At 41.4% G+C, this 21,228-nt stretch overlaps 1 protein-coding gene across 1 annotated transcript in view; it reads left to right on the top strand.

Annotated features, from left to right (window-relative positions):
- Window positions 1-21,228, top strand: part of hspa4a (heat shock protein 4a) — a 43,482-nt gene that overhangs the window by 9,063 nt on the left and 13,191 nt on the right. The window contains exons 3-11 of the mRNA XM_056284593.1: window positions 237-377; window positions 2,315-2,437; window positions 3,941-4,040; window positions 4,998-5,131; window positions 10,393-10,637; window positions 11,541-11,617; window positions 13,148-13,299; window positions 17,837-17,943; window positions 18,469-18,602. Of these exons, the coding sequence (XP_056140568.1) occupies window positions 237-377; window positions 2,315-2,437; window positions 3,941-4,040; window positions 4,998-5,131; window positions 10,393-10,637; window positions 11,541-11,617; window positions 13,148-13,299; window positions 17,837-17,943; window positions 18,469-18,602 (1,213 nt within the window). The remainder of the gene's footprint in view (window positions 1-236; window positions 378-2,314; window positions 2,438-3,940; window positions 4,041-4,997; window positions 5,132-10,392; window positions 10,638-11,540; window positions 11,618-13,147; window positions 13,300-17,836; window positions 17,944-18,468; window positions 18,603-21,228) is intronic.

Raw genomic sequence — 21,228 nt, 5'->3', positions numbered from 1 at the left:
TTGGCGAACACATGCAGCACGGGGGTGGGTGTTTGAACTAAAATAGGGATTGATTGGCCACTAAATTGAGAGAAAAAGGGAAAAATCAGAAATAAATTATAATAAAAAAAAACCTTTGATTCAATGCAAAACATTAGTGAGAACTAAAACATTTTTACTAAACATTGTTTTCAAGGTTCTGATCTTCATGTATTTAAGCTTAGTTTCTCTTTTTTCCCCTCGCCCTTATATTCTAGGTGGTGACCAACTGTAAGAACACGGTGCAAGCGTTCAAGCGTTTTCATGGCAGGGCATTCTCTGACCCCTACGTTCAGGCCGCTAAGACAAGCCTGGTCTATGACCTGGCACAGATGCCCAATGGAACCACTGGCATAAAAGTAAGGACAGGAGCACCACCGTTGTTTCTTTGTTTTCTTTTTCTTTCGTTTTTTTCCTGTGTGCCTGTATTTCTCATTGATGTGACTGTAAAAGGGTGTGAGTTGGATCGGTGTCTGAAGAGAAACTTTTCAGCAAACCTCAGCTAACACAGGTGATGTCACAGACGGAAGATGAGAAAAATCCACATCCACACATTGATTTTCAGCTTTAGTCCATCTTTTTGTAATCTTTATTTATTTATTAATCAGTCCATCTACTGACCAATCCATGTTTTCATGGATGATCGGAATGACCGGAATTTCACTCCTACCTAAAATGACCATGGGCGGTCAAAATGACCGCCGGTTTTTAAACTCTATATTCTGTAAAGATAAATACCCAGTTGAGATATTACTGCATTGCATATGTTAGTACGTCTGTTAGGAAACAACTGACACCAAAATTAATATTTTAACACCTATAATACTATTTTTAAACAATTTAAACTTCAGAGAGACATGGTCGAACTTGAATAGCAAAATTGAAAAAGTGAGAATATTACCTGAAAAACAAAACAGAAAACACATATTGCTAATCTAACATACGTAACGAGGCCTATAAAATGTGAAATGTAAAAAAAGAACTGAAAATAAATATCGAAACAGTCCCAAACAACAACCGGAACTTAAAAAACTACTAGAACAACCATGGGTGGTCAAAATGACCGCCCACAGTTTTTAAACTCTATATTCTGTCAAGCTAAATACCCAATTTAGATATTGATGAATTTTAAATGTTAGTATGTCTGTTAATAAACGACTGACACCTAAATTAACATTTTAACAACTTTAATACTATTTTCAAACAATTTAAAATCACTGTTGTCCTACGCCTGTAATTACTGCAACGCCTCGGTGGTAGTCATGGTGCGTCTGAAATGACAGCTGTACCCAGACATTTTGGAAATAATCAAAAATCAAGTTTAGACTATTACTCTGCCCTGGAGAATGCTAGTGTGTTTTTAGGACAGAGCAATGAACTTCGCGAAGGAAATGATGCGACCAACACACATCGTAAATAGTGACATGACGCGCACAAGGATGCACAAATTATCTGCGATCATTTTGACAGCTCATGGTTGATTTAGGTAGATCTTATCATAAAATTTTTGTGTGCAATTGATCTAAAACTAATTTTAATGTAAATATGCAGTTTTAGGAGCATTCAAGGAGCGGCAGCTCTATCATTTTTTTTATTATCTTTTTATTGATTTTTTGCACAGGTTTATAAGACAAAGAGTAAAATGTAAACGTGCCTATCTGTATAATTTTTTCACAAAGTTATTAAACTTTGAAAATCCAAAATGACCGCCTTGGTCGTTCTAGAGTTAAACGTCAATAAATATTTCTTTCTATCCATCCATTATCCAAACCGCTTTATCCTGCTCTCAGGGTTGCGGGAGCCTGTCAAAATTAAATAACTGATAGTATGTTCAAATACAATGCTGGGCATCATACACTACCACTGTAAACATTGAAAGTCAGCTGACTGCACCAAGTTGTAGCACTAATCGTCAATGATGTTGGATGCAAGACAAACTGTGGATAGCTATTCTTGGTATTTAGATGTTCTTGCTTTTCAGACACATTTATTGAGGCTAATTTTTGCCGTTGCTCACAGCATGGATACTCTACTAGTTACTATGCATTTTATAACACAAAAAACAATCTATCCTTGTGACAGCTAATTTCATTTGTAATTGAAGAAGATCCCCAGACCTAAATTTTAAAGCCAGTTTCCTGCCTTATCTGCTTTACTACACATTCATAAATCTATAAACAAATTTTTCTGCTATACAAGGTCCATCCATCCATCCATTATCCAAACCGCTTATCTTGCTCTCAGGGTCGCGGAGATGCCGCACAAAAATAATCATCATCCTCTTTTTTAACTCTAGGTGATGTACATGGAGGAAGAGAAAGTCTTTTGCATTGAGCAGACCAGCGCAATGCTGCTGACCAAACTGAAAGAGACTGCTGAGAGCGCACTGAAGAAACCGGTGGCAGACTGTGTTATCTCTGTAAGTATTTTCACGGATCCTTATGTCACCCACAATGGTGTGTCTAAAATAACTCAATAGTTTCAACAGGGTGCCTGCAAGTCAAGAAAAATGGTAAATGTCTACATAGTTATCATCTTAAACCGTCTACGTTTTTTTTATTACAGTTGAATATGGCCTCTAAAGCTACATTCCTGTAGATTAACAAATAAACATTTTTTTTTCTTCTTTTTATTTTTGGTATATTTGAGGCGATAGATACTCTAAGAATATCCAAATTGTGAATGCTTTTGTATTCACTCATTTCAGGTTTTTTTTTTTTAATCAAACCGATCATTCCATGGAAAGACCATATGACCACAGCAACCAAATGCAGAAGAAGAAGCAAAGTGTTGTGGCCAACTAGAAGATATGACAGAAATAGACAGAAATGACAGGCAATATAACATCCCTTGCTAAAACCATGGTTCAGTCATGTTTTTTGTATGCTCGGGAGGGTGATGAGACAACCAGACACTATGGTTACACTGTTTCATCTCAAATGCCTCTCTGGGATTTAGATTGTCTGTATCACCATCAGTGTCAGTAAGTTAAACAAAATACAATCTTCAAGATTGTAGCTTCAACTCAACTGGACCTAATTCTGCAGTTACAGTCTGCCCCTAAAGGGGTTGTTGTTACTCTAGCCAACAGCTAAATTAAACTTCACTTGAGCCTTTGTACAAGAGATGTTTTGTAACTAACACATTAATGTGGGTGGCATGGTGGCGCAGTGGTTAGCGCAGTCGCCTCATAGCAAGAAGGTCCTGGGTTCGAGCCCCGGGGTAGTCCAACCTTGGTGGGTCATCCCGGGTCGTCCTCTGTGTGGAGTTTGCATGTTCTCCCCATGTTTGTATGGGTTTCCTGCGGGAGCTCCGGTTTCCTCCCACAGTCCAAAGATATGTAAGTCAGGTGAATTGGCTTTACTAAATTGTCCCTAGATGTGTGTGTGTGTGTGAGAGATGGCCTGGCGAGCTGTCCAGGGTGTCTCCCCGCCTGCTGCCCAATGACTGCTGGAATAGGCTCCAGCATCCCCGTGACACTGAGAGCAGGAGAAGCGGTTCAGATAAAGGATGGTTGGATGGACATTAATGTTGTCCAAACATCTTGTGAGCTAACGAGTTCACGCAATATCGAGATTATTTATGGAGTATGTTATGGCCTCTTTAATTTTTTTGTGTTTGTTAATTGTCTGCAGGCTACATATTATTGAGTCACTATGCCCTATAAATGCGTCACAATCATAGCTGTTGGCATCCTAGCTGTAGATGTACTATCAATGGCTAAGCTCTTTAAACATATTAAGCGCTATATAAAATGCAACTTGATTGACTGATTGATTGATATATGCCTGCAAGGTGGGCATTGTGATCCAAAATGCCTCACAGTACTGTCAGTGTGAGAATTTTGGTGTGTGGCCCAAATAGAAAACACACGGACTGTGATGTTTCTAGTATAAACAAAGCATCATGTTTTTCCTTCAAGGTCCCAAGTTACTTTACTGATGCAGAGAGGAGGTCTGTCATTGACGCCGCTCAAATCGCAGGCCTCAACTGCTTACGACTCATGAATGACACCACGGCAGGTAAATGGCAACATATAATCTGTCTTTTAGGGCATTCACGTGATTGTAGCTCTGTTATGTAAAGCAGTATTTCTCAACCTTTTTAGCTCACAACCTCAATAAATGCAGTAAATCACTGACTTGTCCCCCCATCTTTATGCTATTTATTGTAAGGAGCTTTGAATATGAAAAATATTTCATGAGGGAAACGCATTTATCACAATGATTAGAATGAACATGTGTTTCTATATTTGAAATATTGTTCTTCATATACCATGAATCCTCTTGCCCTCCCCTGAAATTATCTTGTGAACTCACCTGGGAATCTTGGCCCCCGACCCCCAGGGTGTTCCACTGTTGTAAAGGATGTTGGAATGTTTTTTTTCTTTTTTTAATGAATGCATTGGACATTATAAAGGAGCACCTGAGTTGTTAACAAAGTACCTGGCAAGAATGTCCTCATAGTTAATTATGAAGTACAGTTACTCAGTCTATCCCTTAGCTTCAAGTCAATCTCTAGCTTTAGGTGAATTTAAACATCACTATGGTGATGCAGAATTCTTAAGCATAAACACTGAAATACTGACTTATATAGGGTTGCACTGGAATTTCACATTTGTTAGTACTTTCAGCTGTTGGCAGCTAATTGATAATGGCTTACATTTTTTAAATAAAAAATATCTATTTCTGTATTGCATTGGCCTTTCTTGGTGCATCCCTAGACTTATGGTTTAGCTTCCCTGCCCCATTTCAATCAGTCACACTGTCATAAAGCATCAAGGTTTTGATCTTAGTATATGGGTCAGTAGAATAACACCTACATATTAATTTAATGGTGACCGTTCTCCGATTTGGTTGGAGAACAGTTGAACCCTTCTCTGATTCAGAAAGCAGGTAAAAAAAGCGGCAGGTCAAAGAACATCACTCTGAAACAGCAGTGACCCAGACCATGTCTAAAATTTTCTTTTTTTTCTGCAGTAACCTTGGCATACGGCATCTACAAGCAGGACCTGCCTGTCCCAGAAGAAAAGCCCAGGGCAGTTGTGTTTGTGGACCTGGGACACTCAGGCTACCAGGTGTCAGTGTGTGCCTTCAACAAGGGGAAACTCAAGGTGAGAATCGGCAGACGAAAACAGAATGTCCCTTTCAGTCCCCCATCCAGGTCAGGATGTGTTATGAATCAGGAATAATTTATTTGTAATTTTTATTTCATGTGTTTGCATACATGGAATGAAACGAAATATCGTTTCCCCTAGTCCACAGCAATGCAACACAAAGACAAAAACACATATCCAAGAACTACAAGAACACACATCCAAACTAATACACTGTACAAGGGAATGAACGCCAGCCAGGATGACTGTTGGAACTGCTGGTCTGGATGGGCTCGCAGTTAGTTTAGCCTGCCGTACATCTGCGTCCTGTCAGACCGCCCTCTGTGTTTCCTCTTTGGGCGCAGCTCCGGGCAGGGGTTGTGGTCCTTGGGCCCACCAGACGCAGCACACCAGGCTCCCTCAACTGATCCAGCACCAGCTCTCCTAGCCAGACACCCTCGACACACCTCCCCACACTCCACACGACGACACCAAAAACACCACAATCAATGCCAGGTGAGGCCGCTGGCAGACCGCTCTCGATGTTATCGGAATAGCTGGTCTGCATGGGCTAGCAGTTGGCTTAGCCTGCCCCGCGTCCGCGTCCTGTCAGACCGCCCTCAGTGTTAACTCTTTGGACATGGCTCTGGGCAAGGCTGTGGCCCCTGGGCCCAGTGGACGCAACCGACCAAGGTCTCCCAGCCAATCCAGCGCCAGCTATCCCAGCCATCAAACGAAGACAAAACTTAGATGCAGACGTGGACAAAGACACTGCATGGACGGTACTGGGTGAGGCCGCCGCAAACGTGAATTCGCGCCGCCATCTTCCCACCCTATTTATACCGATATTTTACCATATAATCACCCTGTTTTCCAAGCCGTCCCAGTTGCTGTTCCACCCCCTCTGCCGAAATGGGGAGGGCTGCAGACTACCACATGCTTCCTCCTATACATGTAGAGTCGCCAGCCGCTTCTTTTCACCTGACAGTGAGGAGTTTCGCTAAGGGGATTTAGCGCATGGGAGTATCACAGTATTCCCCTCATTTCCCCATCCCCCCCGAACAGGCGCCCCGACCAACCAGAGGAGGCGCTAGTGCAGTGACCAGGACACATACCCACATCCAGCTTCCCACCCGCAGACACAGCCAATTGTGTCTAGGGATGCCTGACCAAGCCGGAGGTAACACGGGGATTTGAACCGGTATCCCCATGTTGGTAGGCAATTGAATAGACCGCTATGCTACCCGGACGCTCTTTGTCTACCCATTCTTGTACTTTTTCTATACTTTTAATTGCACTGTTAAAATGTGGAAATATATACTGTCTCAGCTGCGGCGCCTGACATCCCTTTCATGCACAGCAGTGACGTCACGCTTTGGTTCACCTTGGCCGTTAAAGGGAAGACAAAGTGCTGAAGACCTCAGCTGTGTGGCGATACTTTAAATTGAGCAATGATGAGTTAGTGTGCCAAATATGCAGTTTGAAACTGGCCTACCACGGTGGCACAACAAGCATGATAAATCTCCTGAATGCTGTAAGTAGTAGGCTATTCTTATACGGTGTAAAAAAACCGAGACTATACTAGATAGCAAACTTAGCTAGCTTATGTCTGTTTTCCAGTCACCATTATCAAGCTGCTTTTATCTGCCGTTTAAACAGTAACGTCACACATGATAAAAACGTTCACTTATTTTGCTTGCAAAACAGTTGCAATTGATGCGAATAGTTAAAAAAGCTTAATAATTTGTTACGGCTATCTCATTAAAGGTATTGTTTTTAGAAATGAGCGTGTTTTGTATCTCTGTTTGACTGTTGTTGTGTTCAGCTTGTAAAATGTTATAGACTTAGGCGAATAGCTGATGGAATGTTGAACTGGAGTTGGCCCCGCCCACTGCTGCAAGTGTATAGGAAGGGTTAAATGCAGAGGACACATTTCATTTCAACGTGTGCGTGTACTGAGAATTGATAATAAAGAAATTATAAATAAATATAAATCTTATAAATATAAATCTCAAATCTTGAATTTGTCAGTGCTAGTATGCTGTTTCTGTGCTTCTGTTTCACAGCGCTTTCTCGGGCGTTGTCTCTGATTCAGAGCCTATTATAATGAGTGTTTATGTAGATCTCCTTTGTCAATGAGAAGAAAAAATTGTCACAGGCTGTTATGTCACAAAAAGTGCACAGAAAGGACCTCGTTCAGGCGTCTGGGTGGCGTGGTGGTCTATTCCGTTGTCTACCAACACGGGGGTCGCCAGTTCAAATCCCCGTGTTAACCTCCGGCTTGGTCGGGCATCCCTACAGACACAATTGGCTGTGTCTGCAGGTGGGAAGCCGGATGTGGATATGTGTCCAGGTCGCTCCACTAGTGCCTCCTCTGGTCGGTCGGGGCGCCTGGGGGATGTAGCGCGTGATCCTCCCACGCGCTACATCCCCCTGACGAAACTCCTCACTGTCAAGTGAAAAGAAGCGGCTGGTGACTCCACATGTATCAGAGGAGGCATGTGTTAGTCTGCAGCCCTCCCCAGATCGGCAGAGGGGGTGGAGCAGCGACCGGGATGGCTCAGAAGAGCGGGGTAATTGGCCAGATACAATTGGAGAGAAAAAGGGGGAAACATCCAAAAAAAAAAAAAATGATTGGCCCTGTCGGTCTTAAAAAAAGAAAGGACCTCGTTCAACCAAATCCCTCGGTATTACAAACATACCTAAAACGCACCAAACCTCTTGGAAAATAGTTGTATTGTTATTTTGTTAATAAAAAACAGCAATACTGTAGAATAACAGAATCTTAACAATTAATATATTTAATTAAACCGAAAGACAACGTGTTGCACTGCTATGCTGTCCACCCCAGCCAACAATGGAGAAATGTCTGGCTGACTCCTTCCCGAGTCATGCACCCCCGCCAAAGCTCAGAGTATTTGCTGTTGATTACTGCCAAGGAGCCCAAAAATTGTATTTGGGACAGCCCTAGAAGATGCAGCCAAATGTTGTGGGTCTTAGGTTGTCTAGCTTCTGGTTCTTAAAAACAATTGTAATTTCTGTGTAAGCGGAACCCTCACATCAGCCATGTTTACATTTTAAAGAGATGCTAAACACTTAGAGGTGTTTTTTGAGCTGTAAACTGAATGATATGAGTGTAAAATGATGAAACACATAAATCTTATTCTTCTTTTGGCTTGTTCCCTGTTTCTCAGGGGTTGCCACAGCGGATTTTTGCCCTCCTTAGCTTTCTGTCTGATGCAGCCCTCTCTCGCAGTCCAATCCTCCTCATGTCCGCCTTTATCTGGTCTCACCATTATGCAGATTGATGAAACACATCAATGCTGGTGGTGATCTTACCAAATTTATTAAAATTGGCATTTCATGGGTTGAAAATGGCTCAACACACCATTTACTGTTTTAAATTACGTCCTGAACCTTGGAAGGCCAATTGTGATATAAAGTTGACTGGTTGGGACTTATCTACATAATGACATAAAAAAAAAGAATGTTAACGCCCTCTGATCAGAGGTGGGCTACCCACCACCTCCAGCCTCCACCCTTGAGTGTGAATCTGAAACTGCACTCATTTTCAAATATAAGCTGATTGAGACTCATTCACAGGAGTTTACACTATTTTTTGCTAGCCTCGCTAACCTTGTGCCTTTATATTTTCTACCAGCCTTTTGAATTTCTCTTAATTTACAGTTATAGTTATATTATTTCATCATTCTCAATTTTGGTGCAATGGTATGGGCTTGTGCTTTTGATGGCTGTAGAATCACCATCGGACAAGTGGGTCGGTCAGGTTGGGCTCAGGCTGTGGCTGGGGGAGCAGTCGCCTGCCTCTCTGCCACCGGAAAACCCTGGCCCATCTTGCAGGGGCGTCTTCGCAGGGAGGTGTCTGATGCTGTGCCGGAAGGCGGGCCAGCGCAGGGGACTGGGTGTAGTGGTGTGCGGCAACTTATGCCAGGCCTTTCTCGTGGATCTCCCCAGCTAATCCTGCCCATACTTCTCCCTCACACATCCAACCCCCCACTCCTCAGCCCCTTGCCTGCTTTTTAGCATTTTTCAAAATTATGCAGTGGGTGGAGTAAGGCTCAGACCTGGGGGAGAAATTACACTTTATCCACCGTTTTGCCTCCGGCTCGATCAGGCATCACAGGAAACAATTTGTAGTGTTCCTGGGTTAGGGAGCCAGTTGGGGTAATATGTCCGACCATCACAATTGGTGACTACTATAGGTGGATCTTGGGGAAAATAGCGTGAGCCGACACACCTGCTGCTGGCAGTTGAAAGAAGCAGTTGGTTGGCCCTGTCTATTGGATGAAGCACCTGGAAGTTTATGCCCTCCCCAACTGGCAAAGGTATTATAAAAAGGTGAGATTTTAGGGGGGAAGATTTAAGAGGGAGGACATATCAGGGAAGTGGGCATGCCAGATTGCCGTGAAGAGGGCAGAAAAAAAGAATTTCAAGAGGGCTTTTGGAAATATGAAAAAAAAATTAAATGTGTGGATCAAGTGTTTTTTGTATTAGTTAGTTTAAATAGAATAAACAATCTTCATATGTGCAGGACTTCATTAAAAAGCATTCAAAATTCAAGATGGAAGAATTCACAAGCATCATTTGCCATCAAAGAATCTGTCTTCATCACTCTTTTTTCCAATTAATTTATGGATGCACCATTTTTTTTTCTTACCTCAAACAAGCCATTTGTATTGGGGCTTTTGAGTCACAATCAGTTTTTTATATCTCCTTTCCATGCAGTTGTATTGCAACTTCAAAGTGGTATAAAATTGGGCTAACTTAGAATGCAGCTAATGCAGCTTGGCTGTGATAATGAGAACAAATTACCTTAGTGAGCATTTTTTATGAGTTTAAATGCACATTTCTAGATCAACAGATGGCTTATTTACCAACTCAAAGTACTTGGAGGATTATCTTTACTTCACATGATCATCTTTAACTCATTTGACCTTAGTTAGACCCTTTAGGAAAATACTAGATGATGGTTTTCAAAGTGTGTTAATCATTTGCTTGATATCAGCCCTAAAACCATCTACTTGAAATTTCCACCAGCGCATTTCCAAAATTCACCTGATGCACTATGGATACTTCAAGATTCAAGAATATTTATTTGCCTTCGTATCAAATACATTGGATTTCTTTCTTTCCCTTTTTTGTTCTTTTCATTTTGATAGTGAAACCCCTACCCCCACCACACACACATGCAGACACACACAGTCCATTGCCACTCCTCTTTCCCAAGTCATGACACTCTTTTTCCTCCCTTTTGTCAGATCCTGGCCACAGCATTTGATTCGGACCTCGGGGGCAAGGACTTTGACACTGTGCTGGTCAACTATTTCTGTGAAGAGTTTGGGAAGAAGTACAAGCTGGACGTCAAGTCTAGACCACGGGCACTGGTACGCCTCTACCAGGAGTGCGAGAAACTCAAGAAGCTCATGAGTGCCAACTCCTCTGACCTACCCCTCAACATCGAGTGCTTCATGAATGACATTGATGTTTCCGGTAAACTCAACAGGTGGGTAGCTGGCAAAACTTGGATAGAGATGATTCTTCTTCATCTGCATACCTTGCTGTTGGCAAAATGGCCTTTTTTTTAATTAATTTTACTTTATCTGTTTCATCATCCTTACGAAACTGTAAATATATAAACTTTCAAGATGAGCTCCACTACTATAATTTCAAGGTCACAGCAACACGCTAAAAAAATTGATTGTAGCTGACTTACATAGGAGTAATGTATATTTGCCAGTTGGTTTCTTTACGTTAAAAATTATTTTTTTCTTCAACAAAATTTAACTCATAGGAGGCACCTCTGAAGGTAGGATTTGGGACTGGAAAAAGAAATAAAAAAATACTTTGCCCTCCAGATGCTCAGAATGAAGTAAATTTGTTTGACCGCTTCCCAGTCAACATTTTGTCATCATTTCTGCTTCTTATAGCTATGTCCTTTATCTAATGTAGCAGTATGTATTGTGTGTTGCACTGACGCGTCTTTCCATTACTCTTAATGGTGTGTAAAATGTAGGAGGAAGTGGAGTCAATCATTTTATTATGTAAATGATCAATTCCAGACCCCGTAGTCATGTATATGTCCTGTTGTTTTAATATAGTTGACCCCAGTGGTGTGGTTTTATAGACCGCGAAAGTAGTCTCAAAAAGTTCAAAAGCCCAGCATGTGGTTCATAAAATCTTTTGTGTGTGTGTGTGTGTGTGTGTGTGTGTGTGTGTGTGTGTGTGTGTGTGTGTGTGTGTGTGTGTGTGTGTGTGTGTGTGTGTGTGTGATATAGCAATGATATAAAAGTTTGTGGCAGTGGACATTTGTCTCTCTCACTTACTTGCTCTCCATGCACACATGCACACATAATATCTGTGTGTCTGTGTCTGGGTCTATTAATAATCTCTGACCTTGTGTCCCCAGAGGTCAGTTTGAGGAGATGAGTGCGGGGCTACTGGCCAAAGTGGAGGGTCCCCTGCGCAGTGTGCTGGAACAAGCCAGTGAGTACATGCACCTTATATAGCACATGGAGTATCCCCATAGTCAGGTGCTTGTGTGAATGCACAGGCACAACACTCACATACTGCATACAGAATCAAATTGATTGCTTTGATGAGACAGACCTCCTGTATATAGGGCCCTATGAAATCCGTTTTAATTTTTTTCCAGATTCTGTTTTATTTTTTTCGCCAAACTCCACTTTTTCTGTTTTAATTTTTCTGAATTCTATGTTTTACGATTTAAGGACATTTTGTCATCCGAAAGTGTATCATAGGATGCCGGGGTAGCGCAGCAGTCTATTCCGACACGGGGGTCGGCGATTCGAATCCCCGTGTTACCTCTGGCTTGGTTGGGCGTCTCTACAGACACAATTGGCTGTGTCTGCGGGTGGGAGGCCGGATGTGAAGACCAGGGTAATTGAGCAAGAACAATTGGGGAGGGGGAAAAAGGGGGGGGTGTAATCATACGATGGGTGAATAAAATTTCAACAATTAATTAATAGAATATTCAAAATTTTATGAATATCAGTAAATTTGCAATACAACATTGCATTTTTTTTTTTTATCAAAGGAAGTGCTTCCTTGTTTACAATTCTTGACCAGAAAAGGGTGTAGCTTTTTAATTTTTTTCCAATGGCATATCTGACTCCATGCATACAGCCACAAAGTCTGCAACCAACTCGTGTCTTGCATCTGCCAATGTGGTCGCACTACTGAAATTTAGTTGAAGTGATAAGCTCTTCTTGCTAGTGCGCTGGCTCTCTCAGTTTTTTTATGTGAGATTTTGATTGTAGGTGGTCATTGTACGTACTGTTACACATCCAGTCAATCATATGTTCGCAAAAATTACAGAATAGTTGTTCTCCTGACTCATAGTAGTCGTTTGGATATTGCTCTGCTCTACATTTTGCTGTTAGTGTTGAAGCTGAAACAGACATACAGACATACAGACAGCAGTCAGAGGACAGAAGCTGCAGCAGTGTGCCTGTAATTGACAAAACATGGTACAGATTCTCAGCATAGTTTTATTCTGTTCATTCGGCTTGGGCACTGTGAAAAAATGTTTATAATGGTAGGGAAAACTCTGATTTTTATAGATTACTTCCACATTTTGGCAAATTCCATGATATTCCGCATTTTACAGTTGATTCCGTTTTCATTATCAAATTCTGCAATTCCGTCCATGTTTTCTGCATCGTGGAAGTTGTAGGGCCCTGCCTTTAGGACATGGAAGTGTGCCTTTTTCCTCTTTCTTCTTGCTCTTCTCTTTCTTGTTCCTCCCCTGCTCTTATCTATTAACTGTTGACTATAACAAAAGAGTAGTAAAAGGTATTCTACCAATGCGTTCACCTAGAAGAACTGAAAAAAAAATCCTTTATTTTGTTTGTAATGCAAGCAGGTAATTTTTTGTGTCAGCGTTAGTTATGGTCTTGGTCATGAACACAAGAAAAAAGCAGCTGTGATCTGTTAAACTAAAACATCAAGAAAAGATACTTTTTATATGCTATTTCTCCCATTTCCTGTTTTCAGAGCTAAAGAAGGAGGATATCTATGCCGTGGAGATTGTCGGTGGGGCCTCCAGGATTCCGGCAGTCAAAGAGCGAATCAGTAAATTCTTTGGCAAAGAGCTGAGCACCACCCTGAACTCAGACGAGGCAGTGGCCAGGGGCTGTGCACTTCAGGTGTGGTTGTCTGTGATCTGGGTCATGACTGGCACTGCGATTCCTTCAGATCATATTAGATTAGCTCTTTACTAGTAGATTTCTTCGGGGAAATTTACAGTATTTCCCAGACTACAAGTCTCACTAGAATATAAGTCACCCTTAGCAAAAAACATGTGAGGAAAAAAAAAAGTTGCTTCAGCGTGTAAGTTGCATTTATATGGCGGTACAGTATTTTCAATTGAGTCAGAAGATTAAATAGTGCCATCTAGTGACCTTAATTGAAATGCAGCGTATTGGTCTGACAAAATTACATTGTATAATTCACTTTGGAATATAAGTCGCAGGACCAGCCAGACAAGTATAAAAAATAACTGTGATTTATAGTCTGGGAAATAGAGTAAATGTGGTAGATAAAGGGGATGGATGGGGATGGAAGACATTGTGGCCATAACCTGTTGATTTAAAATGCAAGAATTAGAGAACCAGAAAAATTCCAGTCAGGTTGTGTAGGGTATATTGGTGACCATCAAAGATTGAAAATGAACGTACATAAACCCAGTCTTAAAGGAAAACTGACTTTTTTTTTTAACCTGCACCCTATTTTCCTATCGTTAGGCATCAAATCAAGTGATGGTTATCAGAATCTTTTGAATTGATACAGTATTGTGCAAGCTCGCATCTGCTGACTGCTGTGCACCAAGCTGCAATGTAATCCTTCGGGAACAATAGCACTTGCCAAATAACGTCCACTAAAGAGCTCTTTTACTGGCACCAATAGGCTCAATGTCATGAGTGGAATCTAAAGAGCCTTGGCTATGATATCAGTCATGGAATATTATACAGTCACTGAACACTTTATTAGGAACACCTGTACACCTACTTATTCATGGAATTATCTAATCAGCCAGCATGCCAATATGGGTCAGGAGCGTTAATGTTCACATCAACCATTAGAATGGGGGAAATGTGATCTCTGATTTTGACCATGGCAAGATTATTGAGCCAGGTGGGCTGGTTTGAGTATTTCTGTACCTTCTGATCTCCTGAGATTTTCATGCACCACAGTCTCTAGAGTTTACCCAGAATGGTGTGGGGGGGGGGGGGGGGGCCCACTGAGAGGCAATTCTGCGGATGGAAACGCCTCGATGATGTGAGAGGTTAACAGAATAGCCAGACTGGTTCGAGCTGACAGAAAGGCTAAGGTAACTCAGATAACCACTTTTTACAATTGTGGTGAACAGAAAAGCATCTCAGAATGCACAACACGTTGAACCTTGAGGGGGGTGGGCTACGACAGCAGAAGACCACATCCCTTTCCACTTCTATCAGCCAAGAACATAGAGTTGAGTCTGAAGTGGGCTCAGGCTCACCAAAACTGGACAGTTGAAGACTGGAAAAATGTAGCTTGGTCTGATGAACCTTGCTTTCTCCTGAGGCACGTAGATGGTAGGGTCAGAATTTGGCGCCAAAAGCACAAAAGTAGGGAGCCAACCTGGGTTGAGTCAACAGTCCAGGCTGGTGGCGGTAGTGTTATGGTGTGGGTAATCTTTCCCCTGCACCCTTTGAGCCCGTTAATACCAATCAATCATCGCTTGAATGCCACAGCCTATTTGAGTATTGTTGCTGACCATGTGCATCCCTTCATGGGCACAATTTAGCCATCTTCTAATGGCTACTTCCAGTATGATAATGCACCACGTCACAAAGTAAAAGTCATCACAAATTGGTTTCATGAATATGACAGTGAGTTTATTGTTCTTAGTGGCCTTCCTAGTCACCGGATCTGAATCTAATCCTCATCTATCTTTTGGAATATAGTAGAATGGGATATTCACAGCATGAATGTACAGCTGACAAATCTGCAGAAATTGCATGATTCAATCATGTCAACATGGACCAGAATATCAAAGGAATGTTTCCATATCTTGTTGAATCCATGCCACGAAGAATTGAGGCTATTTTGAAAGCAAAGGGGGAGGTCCTACCCACTAATAGTATAGTGTTCCCAATAAAGTGCCCAGTGAGTGTGTATCATCTACATATTTAAATATAAATATATCAGTCCATTTCTAACCTGGTGCAGAAGTCTTGTTCTGTAATCCTCCAAGGAGTGAATTGCAGGAAGACAACAGTTGTTGGTTAGAAAACGCAAAAAGGGTTGATCACTGCACCGACTGACTCTACTGGAATTATGTTTTCATAAAAGAAGGTTTTTCAGACACTTCTAAAAATATTATAAGCTTGTTGGTGCCAAAAATAATTATTTTAGTGGAAGTTATTTGGTGAGCGCTACTGCCCCAAAGGATTACATTGCAGCTTGGTGAACAGCAGTTGCCAGCTGATGCTAGCTTGTTCAAAACTGACTCAGTTTAAGATTCTGCTACCCATAACTCAAATAGGAAAATGTTTTTTTTTTAATATACCCCTAACGATAGGAAAATATGGTTTAAGTTGCCTGAGTTTTCTTTTAATAGCAGCAACAGTAGAGCAATGCTGCTGATGGCAATAGAAGTAGAATAAATGCCATCTACAGAATACATAGCAACAATTTAAAAATACAGCAATATGGGTCTCCTCTCCCATTGGTTGAACCCAGTCCTTGTCCACCATTACATGGGTTTCTAACAATGACCCTTAGCTTGAGTTTACTCTCCACTTGAACCACCAATGCAGAAACTGTCACATCTGTCCTGATGTCATGGTAACACTAGTATATCTTACTTTCTCCATCCTTGGTGTTTCTCTAAGTAATGTAATAAGATCCTTGCACTTAGCTGTATTAAACTCATCTACTACAGAAGGTAGGGAGAGTTAGAGCGAGACAAATCTTATGTATAGCCTGATTGTTGTGGGGCTTGGAGGTCATATCCAGCCACCTACAGAGGTGCTTGTCAATTTTTTCCACAGTTGTTATGGGAACTTCACACACCGTCAGTGCTCACGAGAGCCTTGGCATACACTGGTGGTAGGGCTGCACGATTATGGCCAAAATGATAATTACGGTTCAGTCCGCGGTGGTGTAGTGGTCTAAGCATCGTCTTTGTATCGATGCAGTTGCCCACTGAGGCCCGGGGTTCGCGCCTCGGTCTCGTCAGATCTGACTATGGCCGGACTCGATGAAGCAGCAATAATTGGCAACACTGTCTTCGGGAGGGGGGGCGGAGTCGGCTTGTGTTTGTCACATGAATGTGTCTGTGTGTGTCGGAAAAAGCAGGGGTTCGGCCTGGATTCGCCTTGTCACGAAAGTGGCGAGGCGTCTCCTTCGAGACTGCTGGCCGGAGAGATGCAGTTGGCGAACACATGCAGTACGAGGGTGGGTGTTTGAATTAAAAATAGGGATCGATTGGCCACTAAATTGGGAGGAAAAGGGAAAAATCAGAAATACATTTATATACATATATATATAAAAAAAGATAATCACGATTATTTTGATCAATATTGAGATCATGATTATTTGTTGATTTTAGGGACAAAATATTTTAATTGTACTTTCAAATTTAAATAAACAGAGCACTGCTTTTACTTCCATGTTGTGCTACATTTCTGCTAATGTACAAATCTTTGCATCAAATAAGACTGGTCCTTATACACTTGGACAAGGACGGGGATTCAGTGAGGTCATGTTAGCGACGTTATTCTCTTTGGCCTTCATGCCTTCATCGTACTGCAGTTTGTGTTGTTTTTTCAGGTGGTGGAACAGATTAGTTGTGTTGCTTTGCGGTGCAGATGCAATTGTAAAACACCTTTGCATATGATTTGTCGATGGTTAACATCACTTGCCCTAAATACGACATACTTCCAAACAATGGGTGATCCGTTTCAAGGGACTAGCTCTTCGCTTTCTGCTCCAGGCATTTTGTTTTAATTTTGCCCGTCTGCTCTCTGTTGTATATTACTCTTCTACTCTGGACTGCAGCCGCAACATCCAGGAAATTTTTGCAGGGTGCGCTGTTAAAGGGAACATCTGTCATTGGTCAGGCAGTGAGTTTAGGAAGTGCTTGATTTGATATGCAGCAGAGTATTCTGTAAGCAGAGCATGCATTTTAAATGCCAATATCCCAGTTGATCATGTTCATTAAATTGTGGGAAGTCAAAATCGTGATCGAGATTAATATTCGATTAATTGTGCAGCTGGTGGGCTTCAGAAAATATTTACTCCAACTTTGTGTTGTTGCTGTTTGTTACCATTTGATTTTATATATATATATGATAGATGTAGGAAAAAACTTTAATGCATTTCAGTACAAGCTTGTTTCATGCATTGCACACTCATCAGCTGCCAATGTGATTAAACCATTAATTCAATGTGATGAATATTCCGCTCCTCATTTGTTGAGCACGCTTATGTACACCATTGATTGTTAAAAATGCTATACATATATATATATATATATATATATATATATATATATATATATATATATATATATATATATATATATATATATATATATATAATTTGTCATTGGGTACATTAAGATTTCCAGCCCAATACAAAAAAGGAAGCTGATAAATAAATTGAGCCCCCCCCCCCTTTAATCTTTGCATTCCATAGTGTGCGATCCTGTCACCGGCCTTCAAAGTCAGAGAATTCTCGATTACAGATGTCGTCCCTTATCCCATCTCCCTGAAATGGAACTCAGCAGCAGAAGAAGGACTGAGGTAGCGTCTTTTGTCAGTGTCATTCATATAAGATAGCCCAATAAGGAAATGTGATGGAGAGCTGTGTTAGAACTAACATTGGAATATACTTTTTCGTTGTGTGTTTTTTTTCTCTCTTTGCCACTTTGTGTGGTTTTTTTCTCTTTGCCATGTACATTAATCAGGAATGTTATTAGATCATTAGACCTTATAGAATCTACAGAACTGACACACTCATACCACATGGAGAAAAGAGAAAAAAAGAGCATATGTTAAACCTGAGATTTGAAATAAGAAAGGATGCCCTGAAATGCATTTCTTCCTGAATTTATTCAAAGTGGAAGCACATGAGCTTCTTCATGAAAACTGTGGCCATAGAGCTTTGCCTCAGGTCTCAACAAATTTTCTGTGTTCGCAGCCTCTTTGTTTTTGTGGGCAGTGGAGTTAAATGCAGTTTACATGTGGATATTTGAACTGACCAATGTTCAAGACACAACAAGAGCTAACTTGCTTTCCACACTGACCACAATCTCCTTGTGTTTGTAGTGACTGTGAGGTGTTCCCAAAGAACCACGCGGCTCCCTTTTCCAAAGTGTTAACCTTCTACCGGAAAGAGCCCTTCTCCCTGGAGGCTTACTACAGTAACCCTAAAGAACTGCCCTACCCCCATGCCAGTCTAGGTAACGCTTGCACAACTTAAGAATTCATATAGCACTTACACAAGACGGAGACTTACATTAGTATTTACAAAGGACACAGAAAAATGTATACAGTGAAAAGTGTGTACATACCATTTACAATAGTAAGTATTAGTATAATTTACAGTGTAGACCAAGAATTCTGACTCATGAGCGTGAAGTGGAACTACTGCCAAATTGACAGAAATTATAATTGAAGTTTTGTAAAATATGTTACATACAGTAGATCTCAAGGCGCAGCCAAGATGAGGAGTGTGTCCATTTTGGGAACCTCAGAATTGCATCTCTGCTCTTTGCAGATGATGTAGTTTGGTTGGCTTCATCAGAACGCGACCTTCAGCATGCACTGGGGTGGTTTGCAGCTGAGTGGGAAATGGCACCTCCCAGTCTGAGACCATGGTTCTCTACCGGAAAATGGTGGATTACTTCCTCCGGGTTGGGAATGAGTTGTTGCCTCAAGTGAAGGAGTTCAAGTATCTCGGGGTCGTGTTCACGAGTGAGGGTAGGATGGAGCGGGAGATTGACAGACAGATTGGTGCAGCATCAACAGTAATACGGACGTTGTACCGGACTGTTGTGGTGAAGAGGGAGCTGAGCTGGAAAGCAAAGCTCTCAATTTACCAGTCAATCTTCGTTCCAACCCTCACCTATGGTTGTGAGCTTTGGGTAGTCACCGAAAGGGTAAGATCGTGGATACAAGTGGCTGAAATTAGTTTCTCCTAGGGGTGTCTGGGCTCAGCCTTAGAGGTAGGATGAGGAGCTCAGACATCAGGAGGGAGCTCGGAGTAGAGCCGCTACTCCTTCGTGTTGAAAGGAGCCAGTTGAAGTTGTTTGGGCATCTGATTAGGATGCCTTCTGGGCGCCTCCCTTTGGAGGTTTACCAGGCACGGCCAACTGGGAGGAGACCTCGAGGTAGACCCAGAACTCGCTGGAGGGACTACATGTCCAATCTGGCCTGGGAATGTCTTGGGATCCCCCAGGAGGAGCTGAAGGGTGTTGCTGGGGAAAGGGATGTCTGGAGTGCCCTACTTAGCTTGCTGCCACTGCGACCCGACCCTGGAGAAGCCGGCTGAAGATGAATGAATGGATGAATAGTAGATGTTGAAAGTAGTTTTTGAAAATAATTGGATAAATCCAACCTTTCAGTATGACAATTTGTCTTAGCTTTTGGCAAAGGTTCTGAGGGTTATTTGAATTGGTAAGCTCCTAGTGCAGTTTTTGCACTAACTAAATTAACCAAGCATAGGCTCTGCTGAAAAAGATATACAGGGTGCCAATTTGATTTATAGATAAGCAACTTTCGACTAAACAATGAGCCTCATTCATCAATCGTTAATACGTACAAATTTGTTCTTACACACCCATTTAACCCATGGTTTCCTCCCACAGTCCAAAGACATGTAGGTCAGATGAATCGGCCATACTAAATTGTCTCTAGGTGTGAATGTAATTGTGTCTGTCCTGTGATGGACTGGCGGCCTGTCCAGGGTGTCTCCCCGCCTGCCATCCAATGACTGCTGGGATAGGCTCCAGCATCTCCGCAACCCTGTAGGATAAACGGTTTGGATAATGGCTGGCTTGATGGATGGACACCCATGGAATTTTTTAGCCCTGAAGTTTGTCTCAGAGCCCAGTGTTGAACCTGAGTAACCCCATGAATTTAGAGATCAATTAGCGAACACTGATGTATTGTAGATAATAGATGTTGGGAAGGAATTACAAGTAACAATCAGGCTTTGCTTTGATTGTCGGAAAATCTTGAGAGCTAAAAAAAAAAAAGTTCCTCGACTGTTAAAAACATTTGTACGTACAAATGATTGATGAATGAGGCCCAGTGTTATTGTTGCTGTTTTTATATGCATTAGCATTAGTTTCCTATTGCATATTAGTGGATTGTTTACTATATCACTATATGCTTATATTAACAATTTTACTTAAACTCGATCAATATCATGATTTGGGTATATTTCACTTGGCTTGTGCCCATATGCTGGAAATGTCTGCCTCAGTTCCTGAACCTAAGTCATGTTATCTTTCCGAGATGCTGTTCAGGAAACATTTAGTAACCGTTGCCTGCTTCTTATGCAACCAATAATGATTTTGTGGGACTTAAACATGCTAAATGTGATAATTTCCACTTAATAATGATGCAGTTCTTTTAAGTTTCTTTTTTTATTTACAGAGTGCTGGCATAGTATTGAATTTTTCTTCACACTTAAGGCTCATTTATTTTCAGTGTTAAATACGAGTACAGATGGAGCCTTCTGTCTGTATTACATGTTCATTTCATCCGTATCTGTGCATGTTTTCTGAAAGTTACAGATACGGATGAAACAGTAGTACCACCAGAAATTGTGGGGGCAGTGTAGCCAGTAATTCAATCAGCCAATCAAGTTGCATTTTATATAGCACTTTTCTAGCTGCAACAGCCACTCAAAGCATGTTACACTTAATTAATTAGAGCGAGTTAATTAATTAGCAAACAATTAATTAGTTAATGCGAGACATCTAAAAAATGGCGGAACTCTTTGAGGAGCGATTGAGCGGGTTGGTGAAAAATGTTAAACATGATGTTAACCTCGCCTGGACACAGGGATAAACAATTGCT

The sequence above is a fragment of the Lampris incognitus genome, chromosome 8 (assembly GCF_029633865.1).
Source record: "Lampris incognitus isolate fLamInc1 chromosome 8, fLamInc1.hap2, whole genome shotgun sequence".
Lineage (NCBI taxonomy): Eukaryota > Metazoa > Chordata > Actinopteri > Lampriformes > Lampridae > Lampris > Lampris incognitus.
Note: the sequence above shows the minus strand (reverse complement) of the source record. Positions and strands in the feature narration are given on the sequence as shown.